The sequence below is a fragment of the Colletes latitarsis genome, chromosome 7, assembly GCF_051014445.1.
Source record: "Colletes latitarsis isolate SP2378_abdomen chromosome 7, iyColLati1, whole genome shotgun sequence".
Lineage (NCBI taxonomy): Eukaryota > Metazoa > Arthropoda > Insecta > Hymenoptera > Colletidae > Colletes > Colletes latitarsis.
The window spans coordinates 13,698,228-13,720,676 of NC_135140.1; the positions used below are offsets into that span (position 1 = coordinate 13,698,228).

Genomic DNA, 22,449 nt, shown 5'->3' on the forward strand with positions numbered 1-22,449 from the left:
GTGGTGGAAAAGATTTAACGCTTTAAGAAATATTACTAAAAAATGCTGAACAGATTTTTTGAAAAATCTGATGTTTTAAAAATTATTTTGAAACAGAGTGCCTCAAAAATAGGTATTTCATAGCCATTGTACTATTGTTTGCGAGTTATATGGTCCTGCAATCATCGAATCCCAATAAAAGGAAACGTTGTATAAGGACTGCTCTGGAATCAAAATATTTACAGAACTACATCCTATTTTACAAACCACTTATTTTGTAAACCACCTCATATGGATCTCACAATCGTATAAGTAGAATTCATGCCAACTACACACAAAAATAAATACAATTAAACAATCCTCAAGAAGCCAAAAACTACCCTTGCAGCGTACATTAATTATTTCACAAAATTTTATTTATGTTGTTCCTTGCGTGCTATTTTTTCGTATAAATGAACAATATTAAGGACATTCAGAAGGCAATAGTTCAACCTTTGAATCTATAGTTATACTCTCATTTCTCTAAAACCACCCTGTTTCGAATTCCCCCGAAATTCGTACATTGGCGTAGCAAGGATGAAAAAAGAACTCCGTAGCTCGGAGTTCGCGAGAAAGGAAACGAAGAATCGGCGACTTTAAGGAAATTTCGTCCTGGCGGGGCGAGGGGGGGTAAAAATGGTAAAAAGAATCGCACGTCGAGGGCACGAAAGCGTCCTCTCGAGCGACTGGTGCCGGAACGTCGTCCTGAAAAGCCCGTTCAGAGAGTGGAAGAGTACAGCGGAAAGATGGCAAGGGAGCAAAGAGAGGGAGGGGGAGCTTTGCCAGTATGGAGGGGGAAACGCAAGGGTGCGCTTGAAGCGGGGGTGGAAAGGAAGGCAAATAGTCGGGCCGATGATAGCAGCTCTCTCAGTTGCTCCTCGGTTTCCGGACTGCGTGGACTGGCAGGTTAGTGAATCCGACTCCCGTTCATTCACCAGTCTCTCCACGTTCCACTCTTGACCTCCTTCCTTCCTTAGCACCCTCTCTGTTTCCCTCTTTCTCTGTCCGCCTCCGTTCCACCCCCGTGGTGTCTGCTGGCTCCATTCATACGTATTCGTTCTTTGCTCGCTCGGTGGTCGCACGATTTATCGAGGCTCCTCGGCCAGAGCCTTTTTCTTCGCTGTCGATCTTTCCGTTTCGCTCGTCCGCCTTTTTATCGCGTTCCTACCCTCGATCGCCGTTCTATTTTCCAGTTACACTCGGCAAATCTTGGCCCCTCGCAGTGACAATGCACAGAATTCGATACAAGATTCCAAACGTTCTTGGCAGGTTTCGATCATCGTGAGGCTACGAGCACAGATTGGAACGTAAACGTTCCGCCAGTGTTTCGAACTTCTCTTCCGCTCGTGTCGCGTAAAAGAATTGGTGTCCCCGAAGACAACGCTGGTCGGTGCTCGTAAAATGAGACGTTGCACTCCGTGGTACAACCTGTTATACGCGAAACACGTTCGTCGAGGTAGAACCAGCGCGTAAGGAAGAATTGTTCAAAGAACAGCTGTTAGTCCTCGCAAGGGAGAAAGCTAGACGGTGGGTAGAGACGGAATCAAGTTCAATATTATACTTACGGGACCGAGTAAATTTCAATAACTATCTTTCGTTTCGCGAGTCTGGAATACCACTCGATAATCACGCTTAAACGTATTTATTCTATTGAAAGATATCGAACCCTGGAACGAGTACTTAGCAAGCTTCGAAAAGGTACTCGTGAGTACTTCGATGTTATTTTTATGGACGTTCGAATCTTGGAAATCAGAATTCCGTAACAGGGTTTATATAATTCATTTTCGTATTATTTAAAATATAATATTTTATTTTCATTTTTTATTTATAATACTTTTCAATGCACTGAAGTAGCCATTATGCATATGCGTGCACTTGCAATTCTCGATAGGATGATACAACAAAATATTAACTTCTTTGCAATTATTGCAATTTTATATAATTTTCTATTTCTAGCGTAGCAGATGACAGAGGTATTGTATTATTTGTAATCACTACTTCATTGTCGAAGGAAATTAATGATTCTGAACGATGTTACAGAATTATCATTAATATTATAATTGATAGCTGTATCGATCAATGTATCCCTTGATCGAATAATAGATTCAGCTTTGGAAAGGGCCAATGTTTTGAATCGTCTAGCAATGTATATAAAAATGATTCTTCTCGATATTGCCTAGATAATAATTGACATAATATATCAGTCTCAGCAAAGTATACTCCAAACTACGGTTATCAGTAGAAATACATAAAACGAGAGTTATTTTCATTATTAATTTCTTCTGTAATAAAAAAAAATATGCATAGCATCGATTCAATAATATTAAGAGCGTTCCACTCTAAGTCTGTTAATAGTTCAAAATTAATTTTTAATCATATTAATATCTGAAACATTCGATACGTAGAATTCCACCGCGTTTCTACGTCTATAATCAATTTCTGATTCGGTATATTAATTAAATTTTGCGTTTCTCGTTATTTACCCATAGCCCACGGTACCATGTTTGAAACGTGAAATGACTCCCCGACATTTGTCACGAATATTTGCAACGATAAAGTGGCACGTGGTGATCCAGAAGTTATCTGTATTTATCTTTGTCCACAGATCTGTTCTATTGCATACGTTCTCTGCATTGTTTAATTCATGTTTTCACGTTATTCTTGAGATTCTCGTATTTATTGCTCGTTCATGTTTTCAACAATTTCCTACTTGGCAGTTAATATCTTGGATCGAAAAATTTCATTGATAGATCACACGTAATGTCGCAGATTCGTCGATTGAAAAATAAAGGAAAAGTAGTAGCTTTTATTATGGATAATATGAAAGCTGCAATTAGATTACGAAATACTATTTGCTGATATGAAAGTCGTACACATTATAAAACTATAGTTGCATCGTTACACGTGCAAATATACAGAATTTAATAATGCATTCAAACATAATTGTGCACCATAATTTCTGTATTTATCAAAGTATTGTATTTTGTGTCAAAGTACTTATAAAGGGTTCGAATATATTTGCAATATACTTGATCCCATCCCCAAGGGTGATTATTTGTTCTTTCGATGGTAATTATGTATAATTTTATCAATATTTAAAAATTTCTACTTATAACTTGAGTATAATGTTTGAGAATGTTCGACCATTGTAAATGATTTTCCTTTTTCCGTGTACATGGTAAAGTAAACATACGTACGTGCCATGAAGAACATGTAATCCTTCTTTACGTAGAATGAAAATAGACACCATGGTCTGTCCAGCAAACGAATTATACAAGTAAAATATCATGAGAACGTAACACTTTGTATTAGCTATTGAATGATAATTTTTCGACGTTAATAACTCAGTAACAATGAGTATATATGAAACGTTCAGAGCGTAGCGTGATATAATCTGCTTCTCTGTTGTATATACGGTTAATGAAATAATACAATACTGCGCGATACTAATTGAAATTTCACGGTTCGTACATCGATGATAATTGCATTTTATGCCCTGTCAGGGGCAGAAATAATATCACAATTAAAAGGAAACAAACTTCTTGATATCTACGGTTCCAATTAATTCTCCTTTTACGCAGTGCCATGGTTTCGAAATATAATAATGTTTATATAAAATAATCGATGATAATTGCACGTTATGCCCTGTCAAGGACAGAAATAATATCACAATTAAAAGGAAACAAACTTCTTGATATCTACGGTTCTAATTAATCCTCCTTTTAAGGAGTGCTACGGTTTCGAAATATAATTATCTTTATATAAAATAATACGATTAATCGATGTAACGTTACCTTCTCCGTTTCATTATAAATTTCTAGAATAATTGTAATATAAACATCAAACGTTAGAAACCCGTTTCCAAAATATAAAGATTCTTTGCTTCGATGTATCCTTCCTTGCAACAAAGGGTAATTCACGAGATGAATTTGATGTTCACTTGTTCCTCCTTAGAATGTTTGAGAAACACAACGTTCGAATTTACTTTACTTCATTGCATTTTGTGGAATGGCAATTAATTACACTTCTTCAAATTATAGCGTAACAAATAGAAACTATTCATTAGTTCTATAGAGTACTTTCTATTTTTTATTCCCAACGTCAATGATATCATAAATATTAAGGTCCATTTATCGCGAGCGTTTTAAAGATACGTTCGAAGCGCCGGTCACCAAGTCAACGCGTATCGATTAACAATTTCATTGTGTAGCGTTAATTCGATGTTTATTACACGTACAGTTGATTAAATTCGCCTGAACGGAGAAAAGAACCGTATAGATTTCTACGATTCTTACACCTTCGTGATTTAAATTCGTGTCTTTAAAAAAAAAAAATAATTCTCGTTTCTTGGAAGCACTAGGAAAGATTTCCAAAAGGGAACATACTTATTTATGATTCCGAGAGGATCAAGATTCTTTTCGATCGTATCGTCTCCAAGGGACGATAGTTTTTCCAAATTTTTATTTCTGTCGTACGCGTATGTGTTTAGAATGGATTATTCGATCTAACGATTTACCCGTTTCTGTTTGTTTTGTTGCTAGAAAATGCGTACTGTGGCCGTATGGACCGCTTTTGTGTTAGCGTATTCGAGCAGCCCGTTAGTGGCTTGTACACGATACATCGATCCGATCTCAGGGCAGTCGGGGAACAACGGCGACATCGTCGAGAAGCGCGTTGACCTGACCGAGCCGACATGCGAAGAATTGAGGGCAATGTGGAGGAACACCAAACGACAGAGCAGAGCTGCCAAAACGAACACCGGATATTCGCTTTATCCTGATCCGTTTACGTATAATATGTGGAAGTCTTACTCCGAACGCGCCAAACCTCCCCTTAATTATCGAGGTAAGACAACCAGGAGACTCCTTTAACATAGCACGTACGTGTCTGGTAAGAAAAAAACTAACCACGTCGTAAGAAAACACCAGGAGGTGAAAACGGACGCATATTTATTAATTATATTACAAAGGAAACGTGATTTATAATGTATTTTATCAAAATTTTCCTTTTACGATCGTTCAAATTGGTAGAATTCTATCAACGATTATTTTCTAGAATTTTTTTCGCTAATACAATCCCGTATTAAGCTTGTTTTAAACTTTAAACTACAGAAAATTGTATTTGCGCCTCGATTTGCATTTTCCAAGATGGACGACAAAAATGTCCGTAAAGTCGACTATTACGCCTCCACGCGCAGTTCAAAACAGAAATCGTTACAGTTTGGTAATATTTCCTTGAATAGTCGCTATTTCAAGAATGACGGATCTACTTTTGAGCAATTAGGCTGTTTTATTAAAAACCATGGAACGATCGACGACAAAATATTCCTACGAGCGATTCCAAGATGGCGTACAACGCGACGGAGATTTTAATCTGGTCGATGGCCACAGCCTCTGAAATTTCACGGGTTTCTAGTTTTATTTTAATTAAGTTTTAATTTTATTTCGCTTATACTGTATGCCTGCGACAGTGCTCGAGTTCAGCGTAAGTAGAAATAGTGGTTAATGGACAGCCATGCCAAGCAATCGTACTCACAGTCGCGCGCGTATCCGAGCAATTTTCAAATTAAATTATCTCGAAAACGAAGCCTTAAATGAACAAATCTTATTCTTTTTTCTCGACTTACTTTCAAACGTAGAATCACTCTAAATTTTTTTACTACCTGTAATATCAAAGTTACGTTCACAAACGACATAAAAGAAAACAGTAGTACGTACTATTTAAATGTATAAAAATATACTTTAAATATATAAAGAATGAAATGAACTAAATTATAAACGTCACTGATACCATAATAAAAATAATGAAAATATCCAATTAAAAATGAAAGAAACCACGAGTTTCGAACAGGGTACCAAAAACGATTCCAAAAACGTATCGATAGCTATTATAGTCTGTTTTTTAGTTTGCCCATAATACCATCTTATCGACGTATCTCTTGCTCGTTTAATTAAAGTTCCGCGCAGTTTGCACTTAATGGTTAATAGACTGCAAGTAGACGCATGCAAAATAATCCAATTATCGATGGGCTGCCTGAACATCGCGGCACTTGCTGGAACCACTTTGATTCAAACTTTGTACAAGAATTACGTAAACGTGTACGCGAAACGTGAAGTTTCAAGTTCGTCCAAGTATATTACACGGGATGGGTTGCCAGATATTGCTAATTCGATTTCTATCGCAATTATTACCCGTAGCTAATTGTAGCATGGAATCGATTTCGAGATTCATATTTCTGATGTTCTTTCAGAGGCGGAGATTTATCCCTTAAATGGACTCTGAATCTCAACTGTATTATTTTACTTAACGTTGATTTTTACCAAATTGGTAAATGGAAAACAACTTTCTTTCAAAGTATTTAAAAAATAATGAACTAATGGAGGATCAAATTATATTAAACAACTATTAGTTCAAACTTGCGGAGGGCTGCAGCGGCCCCAATGATCCACTTAAGGGTTGATAATAACTAAAGGATAGTAAACATCGAATCGTTACTGTTCTTTCCCCCACCAAATGGTGCACGCGATAGTTTATTAAACATTTCGATAAATTCTATTTCCATTATTTAGACTTTTTCGTATCGTCAAGCCGTGTTTACGTTTCCAGGAAGATACACAGGAAGGCCACGCAATCGCGCGGGCGGAAACGCTCCGGTTTACGGGAAAATAGTGCACAAGGTTCCAGCCGGAAGCAGATTACGGAACGGAATGCGACAGTTCGTGAGGCCTATCGAGAAGATCTCGCCATTTTATGGGACAATCAATCCTTATTCGTCGTCCACGAGACGACACCTATCCAGTTTCCGTACAATAGGCGGCGGTCCACCACCGATGCCCCAAGTCCCTCAAGCCGGCAGGTTTCAGCACTTGAAAGAGCTGCTTCAAGCCGAACGTGCCCGCGAGCTGAAGGTTAACGAACAAATTATTACCTTGAATAACACCGACACGACGCAACTTTTGCTTGGAACGTTATTCGGGATTCTAGGCTGCTCGAGGCGACAGCTGCTTCTTTTCCATGCTTCTTGCGTCTGCGAAATAAAACGATATTTATTATTTATTTCGGGGTACTTTGGTAGCTTGAAATTTGGATTCGAGCCCGATATGTGAGAGCTTGACGACTCTAAGAGCTGCAAAAAATTAAATCATTCTCACCAACACTCGTTATTATTGAGGCGCTTCGAGATCTGACGATTCACTTGATACAACAATTTACTGACGGTACTGAAGTACAATTACGTTTATAATGTTTGACTGGAATAGTAAATGCAATCTAAGACAAGCTAAATGTAAATATCGTTGGTATATTCCTACGTTTTATCGTAATAACAAACATCAATTTGTTTCGTATTTCGTACTTCTGTTCTAACTTTTTAATAAAGCTCTGAACGACCTATGTTCACGTAACACTTTCTCCTCATTTAGACCCAAAGAATAACCTGGGACACCCTGGACACCCGCATTGGTTAACGTATCACATTAACGAAGCCCTTAATGATCGTTATTTATCATTATTATTGTCATAAAGAAAATCTCCCAGTCTCCCAGCAATCTGGAAGTTCGAGGAAAAATATTAAAATTTCACGAATGATTTAATCGTAAAAGACAATGGAAGCATTTCTAATTATGTAAATGATTATCTAATCGTTATGAACGTTCTTTTAGGAGCTGCACAGGGCCGAGGAAAATGAAGGAAAGACTGCGTTCGAGGATGCGATGGACGACGAGTTAAACATGCAGCAAACTCGAAAGCAATTCTTGAAGCCGACATTACGAATCCCAACGAAAGTTAATTACGAGTTTGGTCAGGGACGATACACGTCGAATGTGCCAAATATTGGTCAAGCATGGTCGGTGAGTAGATAGCAAACGTGTCATAGGATATAAAAATTGTTCCTTTTATCTTGAGAAATGAACCATAATATTATTATCTTTGAACCAAACGAATTGGTTTTGATTTACAGAGTATTCCCAAGTTAAACGATTAAATTGTAACGACGCGTTCGGTAAAAATATTCGTTTGCAATGAATTCTTCGTCGCAAAATTAAAGTACAAGCTTAGACGCCATTAAATATAGAATTAAACGTCGTATGAATTTCTTGACAATTGTAATAATTTCTCTAAATATATTATGAGAGAAATTTTGTGAGTCTACGAACTTATTGGACGATGTAATAGTATTGATCCTATCGGTCGGTTCCTGATGAGTATTTACTCTTCTTCGAGGCACTTTTTCTTCCGCTTTACTCTGCGAATCAATAGCTATTTTATACTTATGAAATATTTTTACTTCATTCTTATTCGCAAGAAAATTTTATCACAATTTGATCGTTTCTATCGGGGATACCCTGTATACAGCACGTCTGTGATATCATACAATACGTTTATACATACTACTGAATCACTGTATGCTTAACGCAATCAAATTTTTACGGAATGTTTATTTAATATATTTACTCAAATTCAATCAGAGCAATGGTACACCCGGAGGGGCAGCAAATATACAATAACGCCTCCCTTGTGCTACAAATGTCTGATCGCAATTAATATTTTTTTATGCAGAGTGTAAAAACGCTTGTTTCTTATGAATTGAATTTTTGAAGCTGGTGTGAGTCCAATTTTTCATACAGTGAGATACTTAAGGGTTTATATTTAAATAAAATAACGTGAACGTGTGAACTCGTAAACTCCCGTCCGGATAACTAAACTACTAACCTTGCCAAAAGACAATTGTTGTTTCATTTATAACAATTAAAAGAAATAATAAACAGAGAAATAATACAGTAAATATTTTAGATAGTTGTATGAATAACACTGAAGGCATTAAACAAATTTCAAGTGGGGATTTGAAGTATTGCATTGTACTTTTGTTAGTCTTTAGAATCAACTAACACAAAGATGTTAAATAAACATATATCGTTTAAAGCTTTATTAAAAGATTGTGACGAAAATGATTTGACCCGATCGTTAGTCATATATCCGAATACCACAGTGTAACAAATATAAAATATCTATTATGGATATATCGATAGTTTAATTGCAATTGAAACAGAACATATACATATAATAGTATATATACGAAGAACAATAACCTGTTACGTATTTGTTTTAATTTAGAACCGAAATACAGGGTGCTCGATCACCCCTGCGAAAAATTTCAATGGAGGATTCTAGAGACTAAAATAAGACGAAAATCAATAATATAAATTTGTTGATTGAGGCTTCGTTAAAAAGTTATTAAAAAATTAATTTAAAAAATTTTTAATCATTCACGGAAAAATTATTTTCGGTTGCGGGGGTCGAATACAATCATTTTTTGTGAATAGACATACCCCCGAAATCCTACTCACTTTCGAGAAATAAATTCGAGTTGGTGGTCTTTGTCGACAAAATTCAAAAATTTCAAATCGTTCTAAAAAAATTATTTTTAGCTGCGTGGGTCAATTACAATCATTTTTGGTCATTACACATACCCCCGAAATTCTACGCATTTTCGAGAAAAAAATTCCTAACCGAAAATATAATTTTTGGCCAGAAATGCTTCCCTGAAATTTCATGTGAATCTTTAAAATGTCATAACTCTTTAACGGATTGGGCGATTTTAATGTTTAAAAAAGCAATCGACGCGTATTTTGATGGAAAATATGTAGAAATTGCAAAAATATTCGAAAAGTTGGTCCCTGACCCCGCAAAATGAGAAAAACCCCATAAAAATGGTCCAATTTTCAAACAGCCATAACTCCTACAATAGTGAATATATTTCAATGAAACTTTTTTCTGAAGTAGAGCTGATGGGTACCTACAAGAAAGTATTAGACAACTTTTCTGTAGGGCGTCAAACAAAATTACTAAAAATCAAAAACGAATTTTTAAGAAAAATCGACAGGTGTAGGTGCCTAAATTTTTCGGCGAAAAAAAAAAATTTCAAATCGTTCTAAAAAAATTATTTCTAGGTTCTGGGGTCAAATACAATCATTTTTGGTTAATACACATACCCCCGAAATCCTACGTACTTTCGAGAAAAAAATTCTTTATCGAAAATGTACCGTGTGGCCGGAAATGTTTCTATGACTTTTTAACGAAGCCTCAATCAACAAATTAGTATCATTCATTTTCGTCTTATTTTGGCCTCTAGAATCTCCCATTAAAATTTTCCCCAGAGGTGGCCGAATACGCCTGTATAACAGTTATTTTTGGAACCGTTTCGACCACGATCGTATGTTTAAGCGTTGTTTTATTATAAAATGCAATGTTTCTCTTCTAGAGGAGCGAGCCTCAGTCCCGAGAATACATGTTGCGTTAGTACTTGAACTATAAATTGGCGCATCCGTATCTCCGATACGTCCATACACAGCAGGATCGGTAAGGATTCGCATCAGTTTCTCTTGAAATCTCCGACATCTTGAAACCTACGTGGATCGGCCTCTCGCGTTTCCGGCAGCGTCATCCATCGAAGGAGTTTCCGCTTTCGTCGAGCCTAGATCGGTCTCGCAAGTTGCTCGTTCCTTCCGTTATCTTGCCGCACGATTCCCTCTAATTTTCATCAGCGTTTGACCACGCGAAAACGTCGATAAACGGAACAACAGATCGCGAACGTATATTTTCTTAATTCGTTCGAACTCGTATATTCCAGTCGCGTAAGCTTAATACTATTTTCGACAAGTGTCAACAACGGTGACGCGAACGCATTTTGACAGCGGTGAGCGGAGAAAACACCGGGCAAGATAACGAAAGAGTGGGTATGGCACCTTTTAACGATCCTCGAGTCATATTGTGTTCTTTATAAATATTTTATTATATACCTTCAACGTACAATCTTCGTTGATATTTAAATATACATATAATATATTTTTTCATAAAATTATCGTTCAGAGAATCAAAATCTATCCAAAGTACGAAATTTTATTTTCGATTATCTTGCTCGTAAGGCTTTCGTACGCTGATTTATAAGATTTAACGACGGGTCTTTCCTGACCCACCACAAGCTTATGAGACATTCACGATTTATTTTGTATTCGTCACACTTTTTATTATGTTTATCGCCACTATTTGTGCACACATAATATCGGGAATAGTTTTTGTAAAAAGGGTAGCTTCTCGCGGGGTCAGAATCGACCCCGCCGTTCTTCTTTCGCCATGAAATAAACAAAATCGTGAATTTATTATTTGGGACAGATTCCTGGAATCGACGCATAGAACAAAAAGAGAAAGAAAATGATTATGTGGGTACGACGTCACGAGCATTTCAATCGATAATCGTTTCGATATTTTGCTTTACGACACTTTCGATGCTTGACAAAAATTAAAGATTTCTTTTAAAGCGTATATTTTTAGACTGACATTTTTCTAATTAAAAGGAAAATTTAATTTTTGTTCCGAACGCAAGTACCCGTGTTCTAGTCAATCGTTTTATTGCAGAATGTTACGTGTCCTTGTCCTGCAAAAAAAAAAAATATCTTCGGACGTTCGATGCTTCTATTCCGTCGCGAATTTTTGATTATTCTCGAGACGAAATCCGCTCGAACGAGGCTGCAACGGAAATCGAAGATTAGGATATCGAGATCGATAATCTAGCATAATCTGGAGAAAAGTATCGCGATTTTGTGCAAATACGTTCGGGTTTTCTCCGCCTCGTTTGAACATGGACAATAAAATAGAAAGACTAATATTTTGAAGATTTTGACAACATATATATATATATACACACACATATAATATATATATATATATATATATATTTACTTAAGTTAAGACTACAAAGCATAATCAACGGAACTATACGAATGACAATAATTAATCTTAAAAGATATTCTTGTAGCCCGTACGTGCAATCGACACGGATGCGATTTCGATTTCAGAGTTTACGATATGTATGTTAAAAAAAGGGAAAAGAAGATACTTTGAAATAAGCAAATAATAAGCGACAATACGTTTAAAAAAAAAAAAAAAAAAAAAAAAAAGAAAAAGCAGAAATCTGTAATGTACGGATTGAATACTTTAGGAAAGACGAAAACGCATCGCTCGCGTCTCGTTTCCTCATACTCGATTTTATGTATACACGATACATACATCGATTATGCGTACGAGTGAATTTAACTTTCGATTCTTAAGAACTCGTTTGGGTCATTTATTTCGAATAACTAAACTGTCCCCCCCCCCTCTCCCCTCCCGCGACAGTTTTCGAATAAAGGTATCTCAATAACTGGAGATTAAATTGAAAAAAAAATAAAAAAAATTATCACGGAAGCAGATCCCTTTTCCCTCGCGTTTACTTGCTATTAAAAACGTTCTATGCCAATGGTAAGTGCTTAAGAATCAGAATTATATAAAGACAATAATTATAAACGTTTCATGTAATCGTATAACAAGAAAAAAAGAAAAAACTTAAGTAGGTTAAAAAAAGAAAAAAAAAAAACAGAATATTTATGTGGCTTAATCCATATCTCGTGCTGAGAATTAATCACTTTCAGCTCCTACGGTGCGTACAAAATGAAAACTTCTGAATAATTATATAGAAATGGTTTGATACCGATTGCGGTTTTAATGCCTGATTATAAATACTTTATACTTATATAGATCTATTTGAATACGATACGTACATATTATACTATATACATAATATACAGAGAACATATACACACACAGAACTGCGATACATGCATATCAAGGTAACACACATTATACATTATGCAAACTTGTAACGATCGCTATGTTCTCATGTATCGTATTGATTGAGTTTTACAAAAAAAAAAAAAAAAATGGATGTTTTCGGCGCAAGGTTCTTTAAATCGCAGAATCTCAGTGCCTGATATCTAAAACTATAGACTGGTAGCAAACTCTTTGAATAACGATTCAAGCTGTTCATACCTTATTTTAAATATGTTAACATAATTGTTATGTTGTACGGAATGTGTGCAAATACATATATGTATACATGTGGAATTATTAAACGGAAAGAACTATTATCGTGGACAATATTAGAGATAGAAACTTTACGTAAACTAAAATGAGCTAATCCAAGATGCGAACGACAGACAGGTCGGTGTATCGAATTTTTTAAACTATAAATCTATAAGAATCCTATTCTACAATAGCTTATTTTGTTTACTCGAAAACTGTATTTTTGGATTTATTAATGTGATACTTAGATCCCCGTGTTTAAAAATTTTCAATTAATAAATTAAGGAAAATGCGCTTCGACTTTTCCGTTTGATTATTGATTTTTTGTTTCGTGCGATATTTTTTATGTCGTAGAATACAACGGAGACAATAACTAGCAATCGAACAATTAATTACGTCTTATATTAATTCCACTCATCTTACATATTAACAGAAACTTAAATTTATAGACAGATAAATGTGAACTTCTGTTTAAGAATCAAGAGTATTTTTTGAATTTAATATACTTGGACATTTTTTATAAAATATAATTTATATAATGTTTATACGTCGATACTAGATTTAAAGAATTCTTTCCTATTATACTACTTTCCCTGTACTTAACATTTAAATTGTTTATCGCTACTTACAGGACTGATTTTAGTATATAAACTATTTAATCTTCGTACAATATTTCTAAAACATCTTCGTTATGAATCTGTGAACTAACTTGTTCCGAAACATTGTATGATTTTTAAACGATCGTTTAAGTACGACTCTTGACACTAATAAAATTGCTTTTACTAGTATTTAAGATTTTACTGGCATCGATAACTTTAGCATTAGTGTTAATGAAACGCCTATGTATTTTAACAAATGGAATATAAAAGGGAAAAAATAACGAAAACAATTAAAAAGATCGAAACAGAATATAAAATGAGCTAACTGAAAATGTATTAACTGTGTACACGTATTCGTGAAATCAAATAATAAAGTATATATGGCATCTCTGTGTATAAAGAATAAATCATTGTAATAAATTATGTTTAAAATAAACAAGAATTAATTTAAGTTCGTAGATGCGAACGTTTCTCCAAATTCTAATACTCGGCTGTGAAATATTAATTTTAGCTAGAATATTTTCAAATATAATCCAATTAATTGAGAGATTCTTTTGTTTGACAGAATACTTTATACGAGCTCACGTACGCGTGATCTGGCATAGTGTGAGAAAGTGAAATGAGGTGTCCCCGGTGCACCCGGGGCTCCGTTTGACATCTCTGGTCCCAGGGGGTGGCACAGGGTGGTTTTGGACTCCTATCGACTAAAAACCACACGACGACCTACAACTCGTCCCGGAAAGTAAATTGACATTGCTCGATGCAACGTCTTCCTTTAAAAGTAAATAATATAGTTCGAAAAATGGTAACGAATATTATTTCATAAGCACTCCTGTTGTACAATAAAACACAACGATACAAAATTTTATTCAAACGTGTTTTTACATTGGTAAAAAAAATAATAGACGATTACTGTTTGTGGAAATTTTTGGAAACATTTATGAAAACATTTTCAACCCTTATTTCAATTCATTGTCCTGTGCAAGAGACGCCACTTAACAAAAGTAATTTCACCCAGAAAGAAATAAACGGTATAAATAAGCTACATGAAAAGTAATAAGATTAAAAACATAAAGATGCTCGTTGTTATAATTTGTGTAATAGATGAAAGTGTGACACAGGACGAAGCTAAGAGCTTGTAGCAAAAATGGTGGACGTGCAATATAGATATGCAATACAGTTATTTTGTCGTTATTATTACCAGAGGATTACACGTTTGGAAAAATATTGAAAGTCAGACAATTTTATTACGTTCCTTTCTTCCGAAGTGTTTTTTTCTCAACAGATATTGTTCTTTGTCAGTATTAAGTGCAATAAGAATTTTATTTTTATAATTTACATGCGCTCTACTTTCCATTGTTGGAATATAATCTATAGATTATTGATCCCGATACATGGCCAGTCTTTCGTAAGAAATATCCGCTGCAATAAAGTCATGCTAGTTTTTACGACGCTGGATACGAGGGTCGTAATAAGTTTACGACATTTGCAAGATAAATTTCTTTCCTCCCCCCACTCCCTCAAGTTTGGATCTCTTTATTTATTTATCGATAACGCGTCCAGCGAGGCGCGAAATGATTTTAACGAGACGCAGAAAACACTGTTAGGACTTTATTTCTATACAAATACTTACGCCACGGTGGGGCAGCCTAAAAAAAAAACACAAAAACATCAAGAAAATTTCCTATAAACGAAACAAGAGTCTCATAAAACGGTCGGTGTCAATATTTGAAAAATAAACTCGTCCCTGTAAAAATCGTTACACATCGCGGAATAACAAAGACTGCCGCGTCGATAAGATCCGTTACAAAATAAAAGAGGCTCGTAAAAAGCGGTAAACGGTTAAAAAAAAAAAAGAAGAAATAATACAAGTAAAACGTTGGTCGGGTGTCGATCTATTCGAGATACTTCCCGTAGATCTGTCCGCTCCTGGTTCGTCTGACCAGCCACGTCTGGCTGCTCGTTCGAACGATCTTCTCGGTTTGGGTGCTCTGCGAATTTTGCACCTGGACGCCGCTCAAACCGAAGATGGACCTCTTCAGGATGCTTTTGTGCCGTTTACGGTCCATTCCGCGAATCCTGGCGAGACTCTCGTCCGAGAAGTTTCGCTTTGGGACGCGCCCGTGGGCGCAGATCGAGTCCCCGCTGGCGTAGAAGCAGCTCGTCGCGCTGAAACTCGCGCTGGAAACGCAGTAAGGCTCCTCCTGGAACTCCGCGGACACTCTGTCGACAGATCGTTACTAACAACGATTTTATTCAAAAATTTTCCAAGGATCGAATACATAGTAATAAGTAGACTGCGGATGTTTGTAGATTTATGGGAAATTTTTAATCTAAACAAAACTACAGAATATGATATTAAACGTAAAAACATTAAAGATACGAATTATTATATTTAGGGGCTGAGACAACCCTCTACGAAGCTCCTTAGCACAAACCTTTCCAAGTTTCTGAGAATCGAAATTTTTGCCCAAAATAGTGTAAAGCAGACTACCTAATGAATAGTTGACTTTGAAACCTAACGCAGAAAATAAACGTCGATAAGAATATTGAAGAATAGAGCAAGTAACAATCTCTAGAATAAGAATTCGACAAGCAAAAACCACTCACTTCCTCTGACTGTAATGTAACAATATACACCATCTACTCCACCAGAACCCGTCGCCATTTTGTTAAGCTCGAACCAATACTAAGAGACAACTTTTACAAATTGTATATGCTATTTACAAGCATATAATAGTACCCTATATACTATCTATCTTATTTTAATTAAGAGAAAACAAATTTTATTCCACTTATTATGCTGTTAAACCACGATTTCTGTATCGAACGATCTTTTCGAGAGTCGAAACTTGTGTCCAAAATAGCGTAAAATAGCTAGTAACTAAGTGGATGACTGTAAAACCTAATACATAAAAAAAAACGTCGATGATTACGAGGTAACCCAATGAAGTATGCTATTTTTTTTGTTAACGCACGTCCACGCTTCGGTGTGAATCCAACAGCTCCAAATTCTTTCGCGAGACCTAACCACGTCCTTCGACTCACGTTTCGATACCAGGGGTCGCGTAACCTCGTCCTTCGTCCTTCTCGCATTTGGACGTGAACATCACGATGAGAAATAAAATGGCGCAGAGAACGGAAAAGGCCAAGACGTCGGCTGCCATGTTTCTGGACGCGAGCTGCTTCGAATCCGAATAGTCGATCTCGTCGTTGGTCGAGACCAGCCAGAGGAATTTGTACAGGATCAGATCCTGGAACGTACTTCGTTATTATTCCGTTCTCATTTACGATTTGTCAGTCATCGTTTCAATCACCGCGCGCAATTGAAACGACAGAACAAGAAGGTTAATCACGCGATCTTACTCGTAAGTAGTCGAATATCTGATGAACAATTATCTGCACGAGATAGTAAATGTCACTCAGATTGTCCATCATCGATCGCTACCGGCCGATCGTTTGGTGGAGGATTTAAATCGATAGTCGTAAAAATTTAGGCCATCCTTGGACGAGAACTGTCACATTGCTCGACCGATTTCACCGAAATTTGACAAAAGCTTCACGGTTACGAATTCTCACTGTCATTTGTTCGACTCGTCGACATCGATCCTCTCCCGGAAATTCATTTTCCGTCGAACGATAACGCGCTGATGGAGAACAGAGATGCCAGATTCAGCACCCGGTGCCCTACTCACACATGCCAGATCACGCGTACGTGAGCTCGTAGAGTTTCGGAAATTTGACAAAGGCAAACTGACACATGCCCTTTTTCTCGATTATTCCGAAGCTGCCTGAAGTAATTTCGGACCGCCTCGTGGGAGTCGAGAGAGAAAGGCTCACATTTGCCTTCTCGCTCTTAACAACTGAAATCCGACCTCCCGTCTACGGCATACGATTCGGAATCTCGACTGCCCAGGTATTTTTACTTGCCTTTCCTATTACTCCTATTATTTCTAATTACTCCTGGTTTCTATTTGCCTCTGAAGACCTCTGATGACCAGTGCTGACAAAAGTACAGAACTCCCGACAACTTTTGACACCATACAGCGACTGTTACTTACTGCTCCTGATTACTGCTTGCCTCTGTTGGACTCTGCTGACCATCGCTTGTATTTCTGACAACCTATAACGATTACTACTGACTTCTGCTAACCTCTGTTGGTCTTTGCTGATCTCTGTCAGCGTGTACTCGTCTTTGCTGAACTTTCCTGGCCTCTGCCGAACGCTACTGACCACTGCAGGTATTTCTGATAATGTATAACGATTAATACTTACTACTGCATGCCCCTACAAGTCACTGCTTGCCTTTGCAGGTTTCTGCTTGCCTGTGCATGCCTTTGCTGGCCTCTGCTGAACACTGCTGACCACCCCTGGTGCTTCTGACATCGTATAACAATTACTACATGCTACTGTTCGCCCCTGCTGATCTCTGCTTGCCACTGCATGCCTCTGCTCGTCTCTGCAGACCGCTGCTGACCACCTCTGATGCTTCTGACAACATATAACGCTTACTACTTCCTATTATTCGCCCCTGGTGATCTCTGCTTGCCACTGCTGGCCTCTACTGACCACCGCTTATATTTCTGGCAACATACAACGATTACTACGACTCCTGCCTTCCTCTGTTAAACTCTGCCAGCGTCCCCTGGCCTAAGCTGGCCTCTGCTGACCGCTGCTGACCATCGCATATGTATTAAAGCTTTGAATAATGTAAATCTATGGCAATAAATAATATAATTGCAAAGAATTCTATGTGTTCTCGTCACTTTTACCTTTCTTTTCCTCTCCCCATTATTCCCTTAGTTATAAGAAACCGTTTCTCTACTTAAAACTGGAATTCCAAAGTGCCCGGAGCGTTTTCTGAAATGCCGGTGACCTTGACCCACTTTCGAAACTGGGTCAAGGCCAAATCCTGATTCCCAAAGCGCCCGGAATTTTTCTAAAATTTCGAATGGCCTTGACCTACTTTCGAAATTGGGTCAAGGCCATCCGGATTTCCAAGTTGGCCCGAAGATTTCTAAAATTTCGAATGGCCTTGACCTACTTTCGAAATTGGGTCAAGGCCATTCGGATTCTCAAAGCGCCCGAAATTTTTCTGAGATTCGATGGCCTTGACCTACTTTCGAAATTGGGTCAAGGCCATCCGGATTTCCAAAGCGCCCGGAATTTTTCTAAGATTCGAATGGCCTTGACCCACTTTCGAAACTGGGCCAAGGTCAAGGTCAAATTCGGATTTCCAAAGTTCCCGGAACATTTCTAAAATGCTGGTGAACTCGCGAAGAAGGTGGTACGCATCTTATAGGTAAAAGAATGATTTGGAGAGGAAAAGGACGGTAAAAAATGATGAGAACACATTGAATACTTTGAAATTATATCATTTATTGTCATAGATTTACATTATACAAAACTTTAATACATATAAACATATTATATTATATTACATCATGTCACAAGTTGTCAGCAACGGTCAGCAGTGGTCAGCGATGGTCAGCTGACGTCGGGAGATGTTGGCAGAGGTCAGCAGAGGCATGCAGAGGCAAGTAGAGTCCAGCAGGGGCAGGCAGTAGCAAGTTGTAATCGTTATACGTTGTCAGAAGTAACAGGAGTGGTCAGTAGCGGTCAGCAGAGTCCAGCGGAGGCAGGCAGAAGTCAGTAGTAATCGTTATACGTTGTCAGAAATATAAGCTGTGGTCAGCAGAGGCCAGCAGAGGCTGGGAGAGGCTAACAGTAGCCAGTCGTAATCGTTATACATTGTCAGAAGTAACAGGAGTGGTCAGCAGCGGTCAGCAGAGGCCAGCGGAGGCTGGCAGACGTCAGTAGTAATCGTTATACGTTGTCAGAAATTCCAGGAGTGGTCAGCAGCGGTCAGCAAAGGCTGGGAGAGACTAACAGTAGCCAGTCGTAATCGTTATACGTTGTCAGAAATTCCAGGAGTGGTCAGCAGCGGTCAGCAGAGGCCAGTGGAGACCTGTTGACGAGAGGTCGGTTATTAGTTGTTGAAGAGCGAGAAGGGACGTGTGAGCCTTTCTCTCTCGACTCTCACGAGGCGATCCGAAATTACTTCGGGCAACTTCGGAGAATCGAGAATGAGGACATATGTCATTTTGCCTTTGTCGACTTTCCGAAACTCCACGAGCTCACGTACGCGGGATCTGACATAATGTGAGAGAGCACCTTCGGTGCCTTTCTGGCATCTCTGATGGAGAATCGAGGCTCGGAGCACACGAAAATAATTTAGTAACGTACCAATGCCAATATTTTTTCTTGCAAATTGAATATTTTACAGATTTCCCACCGTTCATGAGACGCCTTAAACGTTGCAACCTCTTCAATTTATTATTATTATTCATTTAATCCTATTTTCTATATTCTCTTTGTGAAAGTCGCCTTTAGTAGTGGCTCGATCTTAAAAAGATCGATCCTTTCCCTGTATCCTTGCAAAGTTTGCCTGTTTTATTTGTAGGAATTCCAACGTGAGAAAGAGTTCAAATTAAAATAATTTTATTTGCTTTTGCGGGCTAAGTCTGCGTGGATTTCTAGTACTCGGAGTAAAATATCGCTCGTGAACGCGAGGGTTGTAAAGAAATATATACCACGTAGTATACAGATCGATTTCAAAGCTTCCAAAAATGAAAATTCCGTAGAAACGTTCGACGATCGTAGAAAAACGATAATACCGAAGTCTTCGAAGAAGCTCGTCTGTTCTTCCGCAATGTGCCAGGCTAAAGGCGTTAATAAATGTATTTAGAGGCGAAGAAAATGAGCGTCTCTGACGAAACCAGACTCTATTGTTTGATTTCTTCAGGCTGCTGGCGGTAATCCTTTAATCGAGAACAACAGTGTTTGCCGTGTGACGTAAGGAACTTTGCGATTAAGACGCAGTTCTACTTCCTACGGTATCACGCTATTTTCTCTAATTTTGTAACACATTTACACGCCTAAACAAACAGCACATCTCGTACAAACGATAGAAATATCTGTCGTTTCGATAATCGGTAACCGAGCAAGTTTATTGAGAAATTCGTTGTCGAAGAGTGAAATTATCTTTACTACGTCTGTTCTTTGTCCTAATCATGACTATTGAGTCTCTCTTTCGAAGACTCGTCCGTATTCACGTTGAAAAAGAAGTAAATTTAACGCGAGCTAATAGTTAGAAACGATAGTATACGTACACGTTCGATCGAAGGCCTTGAACGGTACTCGAGCTAACAGTTATGGCTAATATTTCCACGTTTATCCTTCAGAATAATTTGCTCGGTTTCCTGCGATCGATGCAGTTGGGAAATAGTAATCGACATGCACCCACCACTTCATAGTTGCAACGCAATACTCGACGATTCGACAAACTTTTGAATATTTGAGTCAGCGAGGCGTTCGAATATAACTCGAATATCACTTCTTTTAATTTATTTATTTCTTATTATTTTAATAAACCATTGGTATCATTGAAACAGACCAAATGTACGAGTAACGTTTAAATATTCAAATGTATGTAGTTCATTTGGATATTTGGAAACTATTCGAATACGAAACGATTAGAATAATCCCAGCCCTAATTGAAAGACGTCCGTATCGAGCCGACAAACGTTTTATTGCTTTACGATTCTGATCTATTCTCTGCGAGATGAACGCGATTATGGTTCTTTATCAAAGGCTTTTCTCGCGATCGAGAAATGATGGTCGAATTACGGTAAGTTTTTATTATCCCAAGTTTATTGCGAATAGCGATTTATCGCGACGATGGTACTCGACGAAATTCCCCGTATCACGTACAGGTTATTTCTAAAACAAACGATCGTAGGTGAAGTTTAACTATAGTACCAAAATAAAAGAGTCGATTTAAAAAATGACGGCACTTTAAAGTTTAATTGTCTATCATCGAATGTTTCGATTGTTTTTAAAAAAGAAAAACGATTGCCCGTTATAAATTTCCCACTAAACGCTTGTGTGAATGTTCTGTTATATAAACAGTATTGTTCCCATTGGAGTAATGTATGGAAATATATACAAAGTGTCCATTTCCTTTTGTAGAATGCTATCTGTTTAGAATTGTACAGTATGAAATTGACATAATACGTGTAACAGTCATCAGTCATGTCCTGTAATTGCACAGCATCGTGGCAGTCATGCGGAGTGTTGTGACCGGAGGCTGTACGCGACTTTTCACGTTTATGCTCGTCGAAATGACTTCGATAATAACTCGTGAGATTCGTATTAAATCGTACCATAAAGTTATATATACAAAAATATAGCATTCTGTTTAAGGAAATTAACTTGACATTGAGATCTTTGCCATTTTTTCACTGACTAGAAAACTGTTTCTGTCACATTATGCCACCTTTCGTGCCAAACAATTTTTATCGAAACATTTTTTTAATATCTTTCGAGGTTTGCGAGAGATTTCGGATAATTATTTATTATCCTTAAGAAATTTATTTATTCGAATAATTTTGCATTCATTATTCCCGCAATAATACGAATAATTATTTCTTTTCATTAATTTAGCAGCACTATAATACACGTTCTTACTTCCTCCATTTGCAATATAAATAAAATTGCATTCGAACAAAGTTTCAGAGAAATTTTTACGTAAATCATTTTTTATTCGAACAGTTTCTCGTTCAAACAACTTTTTGAGACAAATAAAATTCTATTCCTTGGCCTCGCGAAAGGAGACTCGATCTGAGGAAAACGAAGAAATGGCGATCAGCAAACGTGATCCCAAATCGAACAGGGAACTTTAGATAAATTAACGAGTCGATTTCAGGGGATGCAAAATGTAGGATCTACGAAACATGAAGTTCTGTTCGTTACCTTCTCAAATATTTATCGATTAAGAAATTTTAAATTATAAACATTTATATTCCTTAAAATGGCGTTGCAAAATTGTAGACAATTGCTTCTGTTAAAATGAATTCATGGAGTCTGAAGGGTC

The 22,449-nt window shown here is 37.2% G+C and overlaps 3 protein-coding genes across 5 annotated transcripts in view; 1 reads left to right on the top strand and 2 right to left on the bottom strand.

The window, feature by feature from the left end:
* Positions 1–859: 859 nt before the first annotated feature.
* Positions 860–13,907, top strand: LOC143343390 (uncharacterized). 3 transcript variants are annotated; one of them, XM_076768247.1, is made up of 6 exons: positions 889–924; positions 1,288–1,545; positions 4,560–4,863; positions 6,625–6,926; positions 7,680–7,868; positions 10,280–13,907. In XM_076768247.1, exons 3-6 carry the CDS (start codon positions 4,563–4,565, stop codon positions 10,316–10,318), a joined length of 831 nt encoding a protein of 276 aa, XP_076624362.1. In that variant the 5' UTR covers positions 889–924; positions 1,288–1,545; positions 4,560–4,562; the 3' UTR covers positions 10,319–13,907. The 3 variants fall into 3 exon arrangements, with proteins under 3 accessions (XP_076624361.1, XP_076624362.1, XP_076624363.1); XM_076768246.1 differs by lacking the exon at positions 1,288–1,545 and having other exon boundaries at positions 860–924; XM_076768248.1 differs by lacking the exon at positions 889–924 and having other exon boundaries at positions 1,133–1,545.
* LOC143343389 (sodium-dependent nutrient amino acid transporter 1) overlaps positions 10,142–22,449 on the bottom strand; it is a 45,308-nt gene continuing 33,000 nt past the window's right edge. The window contains exon 12 of the transcript XR_013079957.1: positions 10,142–10,191. The gene's annotated coding sequence lies outside the window, so the exon portion shown is untranslated. The remainder of the gene's footprint in view (positions 10,192–22,449) is intronic.
* Positions 15,231–17,107, bottom strand: LOC143343838 (uncharacterized). Its single transcript, XM_076769115.1, has 3 exons — positions 16,881–17,107; positions 16,563–16,768; positions 15,231–15,737 (listed from the first exon to the last, which is right to left on the bottom strand). Exons 1-3 carry the CDS (start codon positions 16,950–16,952, stop codon positions 15,410–15,412), a joined length of 606 nt encoding a protein of 201 aa, XP_076625230.1. The 5' UTR covers positions 16,953–17,107; the 3' UTR covers positions 15,231–15,409.

Bases quoted from the DNA above. Each gene is read 5' to 3' on its own strand.
- LOC143343838 (XM_076769115.1), bottom strand. From the start codon at position 16,952: ATGATGGACAATCTGAGTGACATTTACTATCTCGTGCAGATAATTGTT. The intron at 16,769-16,880 runs GTAAGATCGCGT...AGTACGTTCCAG, and splicing joins AGATATTCGACTACTTACGA to GATCTGATCCTGTACAAATT. The intron at 15,738-16,562 runs GTGAGTCGAAGG...ATCTGTCGACAG, and splicing joins GCGACCCCTGGTATCGAAAC to AGTGTCCGCGGAGTTCCAGG.
- LOC143343390 (XM_076768246.1), top strand. From the start codon at position 871: ATGATAGCAGCTCTCTCAGTTGCTCCTCGGTTTCCGGACTGCGTGGAC. The intron at 4,864-6,624 runs GTAAGACAACCA...TTACGTTTCCAG, and splicing joins ACCTCCCCTTAATTATCGAG to GAAGATACACAGGAAGGCCA. The intron at 6,927-7,679 runs GTTAACGAACAA...ACGTTCTTTTAG, and splicing joins AACGTGCCCGCGAGCTGAAG to GAGCTGCACAGGGCCGAGGA.